The sequence below is a fragment of the Perissodus microlepis genome, chromosome 2 (assembly GCF_051167445.1).
Source record: "Perissodus microlepis isolate ML-2025 ecotype Zambia chromosome 2, ASM5116744v1, whole genome shotgun sequence".
NCBI classification, from domain to species: Eukaryota; Metazoa; Chordata; class Actinopteri; order Cichliformes; family Cichlidae; genus Perissodus; species Perissodus microlepis.
This window is the reverse complement of record NC_140462.1, coordinates 14,429,692-14,440,854: the sequence shown is the minus strand read 5'-3', so window position 1 is coordinate 14,440,854 and position 11,163 is coordinate 14,429,692. Positions and strand designations below refer to the sequence as shown.

At 41.6% G+C, this 11,163-nt stretch overlaps 1 protein-coding gene across 2 annotated transcripts; it reads right to left on the bottom strand.

Moving 5' to 3' along the window:
• Positions 1-7: 7 nt before the first annotated feature.
• On the bottom strand, positions 8-3,941 carry ttc9c (tetratricopeptide repeat domain 9C). Of its 2 annotated transcripts, none has more exons than XM_084948684.1 (4): positions 3,823-3,941; positions 2,361-2,715; positions 2,043-2,225; positions 8-559 (listed from the first exon to the last, which is right to left on the bottom strand). In XM_084948684.1, the coding sequence occupies exons 2-4, from the start codon at positions 2,692-2,694 to the stop codon at positions 402-404; spliced, it is 675 nt and encodes a 224-aa protein (XP_084804810.1). In that variant the 5' UTR covers positions 2,695-2,715; positions 3,823-3,941; the 3' UTR covers positions 8-401. The 2 variants fall into 2 exon arrangements, with proteins under 2 accessions (XP_084804810.1, XP_084804801.1); XM_084948675.1 differs by having other exon boundaries at positions 11-559; positions 3,828-3,941.
• Positions 3,942-11,163: the final 7,222 nt, after the last annotated feature.

Genomic DNA, 11,163 nt, shown 5'->3' with positions numbered 1-11,163 from the left:
ATGAATGAAAATTAGCATTTTTTAAACAAATATTTTTATTGAAAAGTCACAAAATTAACATTCATATCACTGACCAAGCAACTGCAATCACAGAGGCAATTGAGTAGTGCATGAAGAGCCTCTTTAGCTTTCAGAAGCATTTTGTGAACTATATTAGACTGTGTTGCTAGGAAACCCACTTTTCTGTCTTTTCTATTTTCAGCAGTGACATCTTTGCTTTCCAACTGACTGCTTTCCTCAAGTCTGTATAATGTCTGTTATGCTTACGTAAATCCTCTCCCATGGAGACACAGCAAGAGTCGTTCAAGACATGTAAACATTCTTTAACCCCTTTGTGGTGTGGTCTGAGGTTGGAGCAGTCTCTCAGGCTGAGGTTTTATTTGGCACATTCAGCTTGTGGGCTAAACGCCGTCGCCAGCTCTTCTGGTTTGGTTTATCCCACCCTCGGAGCGATCATTCTGGTTGGAGGAAAACATGCCTCGATACATGGCTTTCTCTTTTTGTAAGTCCCGACTGAGTTTCTCCTCAGCCCTCTGCAGGTACTTCCTCACATTGGCATCTGTGACAGAAACGTATACTTTAACTCGCTGGTCTCCAGAGAAAAGATCAGACAAACTATGCTTAAATTACTATGAGCAACTCTATATCCTTCAGAAAAAAAAAAAACTGCACAAGTTACCCACCTGGTCTTGATAAAATGAAATGACTCATACATGAATCTTCTAACGTGCTTTAATTAAATACCTTTAACATGGGAAATGGTGACGCTTCTAACTCATGGGTTTAATTGATCACAAAGTTAAACAAGGTCAGCAAGCTTTTCTAAAGCTGAGCTGTTTACTTTAAAGATGAGTGTTAATATTAATTACCATTTCCGAATGGATAGCAGTGTAACAAAAGAACAATTTTTGGTTATGGTGGTGGACTAATTGCAAATGTAGACTGAAAAATAAATACATTTGGAGAGCACAGGCGTCCACATTGAGCTACTTGTTCACCATTTATTAATTTAGAAATTTTACGTCACTTTATACACAAAACGGCTCCCACCAAAGAACTGCTGTTTCGACATGCTCTGTGTTAATCATCTACAAATCACAACTTATTCATCAAAGACACAGATTCTTTTTATTGCTATTTTTTTCTGCTTCCAGCTAGTGCAACTAGCTGAATTATTGTTTAATGTTTTCGCTCTTGAAAGTCGCCACCAGAAATACCTCTTGGCCCAAAGATTATGACACAGCCTCTGTGAGAAAGTTGTAAAACAAGTGTGGACCAAGATGTAAGGAAAGAGAGCTATTGGTGCTAGCAGTGCTAGTCACAATATGATAACTACTATGATGAATGTGCTGCATATTTCGGTAGCATTTAAAACAGTATGTGCAACTGGCAGATAGAGAAAGTGGCTGACATCCAGAAAGACAGCACAGAGACACTAATAATGGGAGCACAGAAACAAGCTCTGAGTACAAGGTCCATAGAGGCTGGGGTCCATCACACCAGACCCCAAGTGCAGGCTGTGTAAAGATGTCCCTTGAGACAATCCAGCACATAAGAGGAGGATACAAGATGCTAGCAGGCAGGGCATACATGGAACGCTGCAACCAAGTGGCCGTCATAGTGTACAGAAACATCACCCATACTGCATGTTTTACATAAAACTGGGGTGAGCTCACTTATAACTATGTTATAAATAATTTCAACGGAACCCATCAATTCCTGACTTGTTATCAGGAATTGTTTATCTTCATTTATTTAAACTTTATCTTCCATTTTTGCGATCCACATGTAGTTAACAGAACTCTCTACATTTTCTGTTTATTTTATGCAATTTGATGAACCAAAATGTTTTTAAAACTTTAGTAAATTAAACCTAACATATTTTCAATCAGAGCTCTAGAGAGTTTTCTTTTGGGAGAAGGTTATAGCCTCTTTGGTGGTCCTTAAAAATGTAATATGCGGGAAGAAAAACCTGGCTATATATGTCTATATAACTATTACGTCAACTTGCTCTGAAAGATCATGATGGTCTGGGTCTTTACCATTAGGCTGCTCTTTAGAGGCCTGGATGAGGTACTCTTTGGCTGTCTCTGCGTCTCCCATCTCCAGAGTGGCTACCCCGGCCCTGTACAGCGCTTTGGCATTGCCTGGTCGCCACTTTAGCACTCGCAGACTGTACTCCTGCACACGAGTATAATCAACAGCCTTTCTCTGCAGCAAACAGGCTGGAAGAGATATAAAGAAATGATTATACTGAGGCACTTGTATCAAACTAGTGACTAGAGAGCAGTTTTTCAAAGAGTTACTACTTCAACAGCTTTGAAAGAATATGACATTATCTCAGAATGATATTTACCTACCAGCAAGGTTGTTGTAGCAGTCCACTTGAGTATTTCTCAATAAAGCCTCCTGTTCAGGTGTGAGCACAGGTGTCTCAGGCCCAAACCCTTTCACTGATGTCGTTACATCTGAGTCAATGCTTCGCAGGAGCAGAAGAGCACGGTGATAACGACCAATGGCTGAGCGAATGTTCTTGTCCTTGTAGAAAGCATTTCCTTCTGTTTTCAGCTGGGCTGCTTCCTCTAGCAAAGCTGAAACCGGCTTAGCAGAATTTGGTTGGTGTCCAAAGAGGCTCGGTGCTGCTGCCGCCGCCCCCTGTACATCTAGGCTAGCCTCCCCACCAGCACCCTCCATGTCTGCAGTGAAGCTAATCAGCTGTTGGGGTGAGAAAGCACATTTTAGTTTATTCTTAAACAGAAAGCCTAAAACATAAAGTGGTGAGATGTAGAGAAAAAGATGTAAGGACTTATGAAACATACAGGTTTAGGCCACTATATTAGGTACACCTGTTCATTAACTGCTCATTAATTAAAACCAAAAATCTAATCTGCTAATCAAAATCAATATAAATGAATACTTTTTTCCCCCAAGTGAAGGGCTGAATTCAAATTGAAAAACTTAATAGTTATGTGAAATAAAGTTTAACACTTTTTCTTACAGTGGTATTGATCAAATCAACGTTTCAAAAGAGCTTACATACATAATCACTCACTGGCCACCTTGTTAGGTGCACAGGGTCCACTGCTTGTATACTACAAACATGTAATCAGCCAATCACACGGCAAGAATAGAGTCAAGACAACAACATGAAAACATGGAGCCCACCCTTGTATCAGTAGTTTAGGCTGCTGATGGTGGTGGTTTAATAATGTGGGGGTACATTTTCAGTTTGAGGGGTGTTGAAGGGTACAGTTTGTGCCCCTTGTTACCAACCGAGCACCGTTTACACGCAAAAGTCCACCTGAGTCTGATCGACATTAATAAGGCTCGACACCACCTGTTCCAGTGTAAAAAGATGCTCTGTGTATAATAGAAGAAAGCACTTATGTGTAAGAAAAACGGTTTGTCACACCTCTGCTACTTCACTCCTTCACTTGTAATACCTCACATATGACCTGGCAGTCACACAGTGAGACACACTGCTTTTAATAAGAAGGTAGACAACCGCAAGAGCAGTAGTTTTTGGCCATTTCACCATATTTAATATGACAAACGGCAAATCTACAGCTTTTTATTTGAAGTATTGGTACATGCCAACATTACATTATTTTACGAATCAAATAGAAAGCACGTCACTCAGGTCCAAACGTAAATCGACGTTTTGCGGCAAAATGTCCAGGGTTTGTAGCTACCGCTAACCGAGCTAGCAGGCTGCCAAGCTAGCCCGGGTCCTCGAAAACTAGCTAACTCACTATTTCCCGTATGTTCGCGCATTTTATGAGGTTCGCTACATGAAAGCTGTATTGTTATGTATTCTCTCGCCTTACGCCAGTGAAGCGACAATCCACGGATAGCTACTTTTCAGCTGGTAGTCATCTTAGTTGTTGCCACACGTGCGCTTCCTTGCTTGCCTTTCTATGGACTCGCCCACAAACTGTGTGGAGTGCTACTGCCACCATAAGGTCGAAGCAGGAATTGCCAGCAAATTATCACAAAATACACCCTCTTCGTTTTTATTAAATATAATTTTGAAAGTAATCCATGCACAAAATACTAAAACAAACTTTTTTGGTGTAAATTACACTTATTCTGGAACAAAATGTAAACGTAGTTACTGAAAAAGTTGTTCCAAAACATTATTTAAAATACTAAATAGCACTTGGGAAACCTCGAGAATGCTATATAATCAAATGTTTTTATAAGCTATATTGCCTCTGTAATAGTTTGTATTATTAAACGAACAGGCTATATGAACAAAGATTTTAAAATACAGAAGTTACTAAAAAATGTGTGAATATTGAAAAGTTAGATTTCACAATTTGCTTAAATCACGTATAAATTAAGTTTGAAATTAAGTCTGAAACACAATGAATATTCAGTATGAACTTGACCATCTTTAACTTCACAGCAATTAATTTATTAAACAATGTTTTTGAAATCTACTTTTCCGGTTCCAGAGTCCTGATAACAGAGCTATGCCAAGCATACCACACAGCAAGTAAAATAGCTCATGAAAAATTTACATTTGATACTAGAAATTGATAAATAATTGTATAATGACTCATTGATAAAACTGCAAATACCCTAATATAATTATTCCGATTAAAAAAAAGAAAAACAAAACAAAACACATTTATCACAAAGCAACTGTAAAATTTTAGAAATACTTTTAAACTGTTCTAAGATGTAAAGTGCAGTTCACACCAACAAACCTCTATATCAATCTGAAAACGCAACACAATAGACACAAGCTCAATAATGCACTGCGAATGCAGAGGTGCAATGACAGAAGTAAAACGTTAATAAAGTAAGTGACCTTTTATTTGTGTAGCACCATTAAAGATAAATATCACAAAGTGTTTAACAAAATGCTAAACACAAAAACAAAAAGCTAGTTTAAAAAGATGAGGTTTTAGCTGATTTTTTTTTTAAAAAAGACCCACAGATCTGAGTGTCAGTGGGAGAGAGCGCTCGATTCTGGGGGCCACTGCTGCAAATGCTCAGTCTTAGTTCTCAGCACTGTGTGATGCACAGCCAGCAGCTCTAAAAGTCTAAACCAGAATCTTAAAGTGGACTCTGAAGTTAATCGGGACCAAGTGCAGCAGAATTCAGTGCAACTGAAGCACTCACACGTGTATGTCAGTACTAAGACTTAGTCAGAAGCCTTGCAGCACCATTTTGAACAACGTGCAGATGTTCCAAGGAAGCTTTTTAAAGACGAGTGAAAAACAACAATTTCCAATTTAGAGCGTGACTCAAAAGAACTCAACTTGCCAATCTTTCTTAAATGATAAAAGAAAGCACATGCCAGAGACTTAATGTGAGAATCCAAAGTCAAAGCCGAGTCATAAGTTACCTCAAGCGTCCTGAAAAGTGACAAGGGAACCAAGAGTTTCAATTAGGCAGAAGTCCGTCAGGAGCAGTAACAACTTCTGTTTTCTCTTTGTTAAGCTTGAGAAAATTGTTGCTACTGCTGAGAAATATACTGAAGAGGGAGCAGATATACCAGAAACAATAGGGCCCCCAAAACAGAACCTTGTTGCACACCAGAGGCAAGAGAAGTGGAAGAAGATCTGAATTTAGAAGCAACCACGGAAGAGAATCTTTCAGACAGATATGAAGCAAGCCACTTCAAAGCAGACCCCAAAACACCCACCCAGTATCTCAGTCTATCAAGCATAATGTGATGGTCAGCAGTGTCAAAGTCTGGGACACGGCTGACTATAACACTGCGCTATTTTGCTGGACTGAATTCTACAAAAGAAAGATTGTAATTTATGAAGTATTTGTGTGCAACAGCTGTAAGCTGCATAGCTACAACCTTTTCTAAGCAATGGTATATAAGTGCTAAAAAGAGAAGGTTCAAGTATTTTTTTTAAAGTAAGTCAGTGACAGATTCTTAACATAAACAGGGACTTAAACAGGAACAAACCATGTACTGATTATAAACGATGAATTCCTCCAAGGTCCTTCATTTCTGTTTTTCTGCCAGAAAAACAGAAGGTGTGGTAATAAATCACCATAAAAACACACATCTGCATCCCACATTTAGTTTGTCACTCCAACTGACTGGGGGTTAGCATTAGTTCAGTTTCATTCTGACCATCAGGCTTCTCCTCCTTGTCTGTTTTGATGATGCCATTGATCATTAATGTTAATTTTTGTGATTGTTTGCTGGCCTTCACTTTGAATACGTCCCACCTCTCAGAAATCACAACATGCAGATAGTCCTGACCGGAGAGTGCTGGACATAAATGCCATCTTCAAGAGTGCAACTCGGGAAGTGAAGGACAACAGGTAACCCTATGGATGGTTCACCACCGAGCAATCTCAGCAACACTCCAACTAGCAAGCCCATGATAGAGCCATATCCATTGGAGATGTTAAAAAAAAAAGAGGACGCAGACTAGTTGAGGGAACATGATGGTGTAGGTTATGTCTGAGCCCAGGATCCAAAAAACCATGATGCTGTTGTTTAGGAAGGTGAGCGATGTGCCAGCCACGCCCACCAGGACCACAGTGACACGGATCACCCACTGGAGCTCCCTGTTTGATGCCTGCAAAAAACCCCAAAATAAAATAAAATCTGGAAACTGAAACAGAAAAGACATAACCACAACTCGAATCTCCTCCTTTCAGGTCTCTTACTGTGGTCCTTAGGATGTTCTTATATACAGGGAGTGCAGAATTATTAGGCAAATGAGTATTTTGTCCACACCATCCTCTGCATGCATGTTGTCTTACTCCAAGCTGTATAGGCTCGAAAGCCTACTACCAATTAAGCATATTAGGTGATGTGCATCGCTGTAATGAGAAGGGGTGTGGTCTAATGACATCAACACCGTATATCAGGTGTGCATAATTATTAGGCAACGTCCTTTCCTTTGGCAAAATGGGTCAAAAGAAGGACTTGACAGGCTCAGAAAAGTCAAGAACAGTGAGATATCTTGCAGAGGGATGCAGCAGTCTCAAAATTGCAAAGCTTCTGAAGCGTGATCATCGAACAATCAGGCGTTTCATTCAAAATAGTCAACAGGGTCGCAAGAAGCGTGTGGAAAAACCAAGGCGCAAAATAACTGCCCATGAACTGAGAAAAGTCAAGCGTGCAGTTGCCAAGATGCCACTTGCCACCAGTTTGGCCATATTTCAGAGCTGCAACATCACTGGAGTGCCCAAAAGCACAAGGTGTGCAATACTCAGAGACATGGCCAAGGTAAGAAAGGCTGAAAGACGACCACCACTGAACAAGACACACAAGCTGAAACGTCAAGACTGGGCCAAGAAATATCTCAAGACTGATTTTTCTAAGGTTTTATGGACTGATGAAATGAGAGTGAGTCTTGATGGGCCAGATGGATGGGCCCGTGGCTGGATTGGTAAAGGGCAGAGAGCTCCAGTCTGACTCAGACGCCAGATATTTTAAAAAATATCTATCGACATGGTTCCTGTGCCATAGAATGACCAACCAAGCTTTGATTCATAATTGTTTTTCAGTACAAATAATAATAATAAAAAAGATGCATTTGGCTTTAGTGGGTTATTCGTGTGAAATCAGAGGGCTTTTCACACTAGGATTCAAGGATTCAAGGGGCTTTATTGTCATTCGCATCACATGTTAACATGAGGTGGAAAGAAAATGTGTGCACACGGTCCTGGAGTGAAAAAGAAACCAAGTAATGAAGAAACTATTTTTTTTTAAAGTAATAAATAAATAGTTGTTTTTGTTTTTTAACAAACAGAATAATAAGTAATAAAACAATACGATAAACAATACAATAAGTGGAGTGCAACAACCTGAGTACCAGTATGGAGTATGGGTATAGAGTGTAGGTATAAACATAGGTATAAATAAAAACTTGAGCAGCAAAAGGGAATGATGACCAGCATTGATAAAGTGACAGTGACACTAATTATTAGTATGTTTAAATTACTAAAACTGTGGCGTTTTCCATAGTTGGTTACAACATGACTATTAAGTGACCATAAATTCATAGATTTTAAAAATCTCAGTGGAAATAAAAGTGCCTGAATGCATCTCACTGCAACAATAGTCATTAAAATTTCACCCATATTCACCATTTTCCCTACACACTGCACACTAACCTGTCATAGTGAAGACTCCAACCGCCAGACTGATCCCTCTGTTGCCCAACAGAGGGATCTCTCTCCGGTCTGCTTTGCTGTTTTTCTCTAACCCCTTGGACTTCCTTGAGGCCCACAGTCTGGTGCACGGAATCCAAATTACCATCAGGGTGTACACCTCACCCCTGGCGTCATTGCCCACCTCTCAATTTTAAATACACGTAGACATTGAGGGCTAGCAGGAGGGGCTATGCGCTTACCTGCTGCTCTCTGGCAGGTAGCTCCATGCCCTACTGGGTTTTAAATGCACCTTAGAACACACATGCATCAACACTACAATGAGCGGGTGGAGGGAGGTTTGGAGTCTTCTCTCACCCCCGTTCTCTGCGCCCTGCTGGAGCGGGGGGGCTAGGAGGAGGAGTTGGCCGTCCGACTGGGGTCTGGAATGTGGGGCCTCCCTGCTGCTGCGGAGTCGGGGCGGTCTGCTTCTCCCCACCGCAGGGAAAAGGGTAACACCACCTGGGTCTGGGTGCAGTTCCCCCCACCAGGGGCAAGGGTACCTAGACCCGGTTCGTAGAGTACGCTTGGGGAGTGTGATCGTGTGTACAGCGTCTCTTTATGTCTGTCTCCACGTTGGTTGAGTGTGGAGTTAGTGCATATGAGAGCATGAGGGTGGGAATGGATGTTTGTATCTGTGTGTGCCTGTATGTCTGTGTCTATATGTAAGGGTTGGGTATCAGACGCCACCTCTCTGGGGGACATCTCAGGCCCTCCAAGGTTTGGAGGCCTATCTCCCCCCACCACTTCCCCCGCCAGTGGCAGACACCCTCAGACATCGGTGCGTTGGTGGTTCTTTGTGTCCGGGGATGGGCGTCCAGGTACACACCGGCTCACTCCTTGGCGGCTGCTTATCGGGGCCTGGAGCCTGGGGCTCGCTCGGGCCACTTCGGAGGTGGGGTGCCCCCGGCCTCTCGGCCTGGGGCTCGGTCACTCAGGCACAGCTGGCTGCCGGCGGAGCTCACGGGCGCGTCACTGCAACCCCCCCTGCCTTCTGCTCCGCGGCTGCTGAGTGGCCCCTCATCTGGGACTCTCCTCGGTTCTTTCTGGGACGGTGGCGCGGCTGCCCCTCTGTTGGTCTTCCTTGGTCTCTTGTGTTCTGGGGGCCTCTGGGTGTCTGGAGTTTTGATTTCCTCCATACCTGCTTCATGCCCTGGAGGACGGGGCTGTGGCTCCCCACACCCTCTAGCAGATCATTACATGAAGGAACCTTTTATAAAAAACAAGCGCGTCCATGCTCACAGGTGTACACACGGGTGATCACACACACAAACTACACCCTTTTTGGCTCCTACCTCAAAGCACACTGTGTGCTGTCGATCTTACGTGCTGCACAATAATGTTTAATATTTAGTATTTACTGTCATATTCCCATATATCATTGTGATGTTGTTTATTCTATTACTCTCGTTTTCTTCTGCTTGTTTTCTTTTTTCTTTCTCAACAGGTGATCCAGGTGATCGATATATGCATTTTTTTTTCTTTTTCTGCTTATTCTGTTGGTTTTTGTTTTTTGCCCTTCTCCCCCGTCCCTCTTCTCAGCTGTTTTTCTTTCCCCTCTTTCTTTCTCCCCTTCTTTCCCCCAGTCAAGTCTGTCCCGTATTCAGCAAGTGAAAATAAAATAAACAATAAAAGGTGAATCAAATGGACCATTACGGCAAGGCTGGGATGGTCAATTTGGTAAAGTAAATCTGTTGGGCATCTTTCTTCGCCTTTAGACAATAATTCTGATGGCAAAAGAGCCAAACGGGACAGGCAAAAAAAAAACAAAAAAAAAAAGAAAACGAGACAGACAGACAATGGTTCCCACTAGCTCTCTCAAATACCTACATGACCTGCCCCCTGATGTAGAGCTGGAGTGGTGTTGCTCAATTACAAAGCTCACAAACAGAACAAAAATAAATAGTTCAGATCAGAGCAGATCCCTGTTCAGATAATCTCAAAAGTGTAGGTAGGTTAACTTGACAAATTAATGCTCTCTAAAGAGATACACACACACACACACACACACACACACACACACACACACACACACACACACACACACACACACACACACACACACGAGGCATGGCCAAAAAGTTTTGTGGGTCGAAAAAACCCCTATGAAAAACACTTATTTTCCCTGATATCTGATCCAGTAATTTAGGTCAGGATTGGAGCGATACTGTATATTGAATCGGGCCATCCCTAATTAATACTCATGAATAATGTAGTTACCATCGTTGTGCCATGTGTGGAAAAACATGCTACAAGTCATTTGGTAATTAGTAATGCACATTTCTTGCAAACCTGGAATTGTTACCATTTTTTTAGTCTGGTCTATTACTAGTGCTCTATCACTCTTGCCAACCTTCAGTCCAGCTCAACAATCCTAAAGTTGTAATTTTCCACTTGTAAGCCAGTTTTCAAAGAGGTGTGGCTTCAGCCTCATGGACGCAGCGGTTTGTAGTATTGTTGAAATCCAGCCCTCTGTTTGGCAGAAGTCCACTTTTATTGGTATGAAGGATATGAAGTTTACACACTTTTATGAATGACAACATTTTGTGAGAAACTTTATATGGATCACGCTGAGCAGAGAAATAAAGTAAGCGAGTATATGTCACTGCCACTGCTTCCTTGCAGAGGTTTCAGTCTTCATTAACGGGTTTGCAGTTTGATTTGGAAAATGAAAATGCCTTTAAATTGAGCATTTCAAAAATGACTGCTGACAGTGTTTGCAGCTACTACAAGCCAGTGTTTTTAATTTTCATTGTACTAAAACTAGCAAACAAATTTAGACAGTTTTTACAACAAAAGATACATAAAGCTAATCTTTATGCTGTTTTTTTAAAATGAAAGTAACAACAGATGCAGCCCCTAAAAAAGAAAACAATGTTGCAGGGGGTGACCGCAGACACCTTTTGATCCCCTCTTGATTTATTTTTTCTCCAGTTTAAGTGGTGTTAGCAGTACTTTTAGTATGAGTCGGTACCTGCAGCCCATCCAGGTTTCACAGGTAGTGCATCTCCTTCAGGAGCTGTG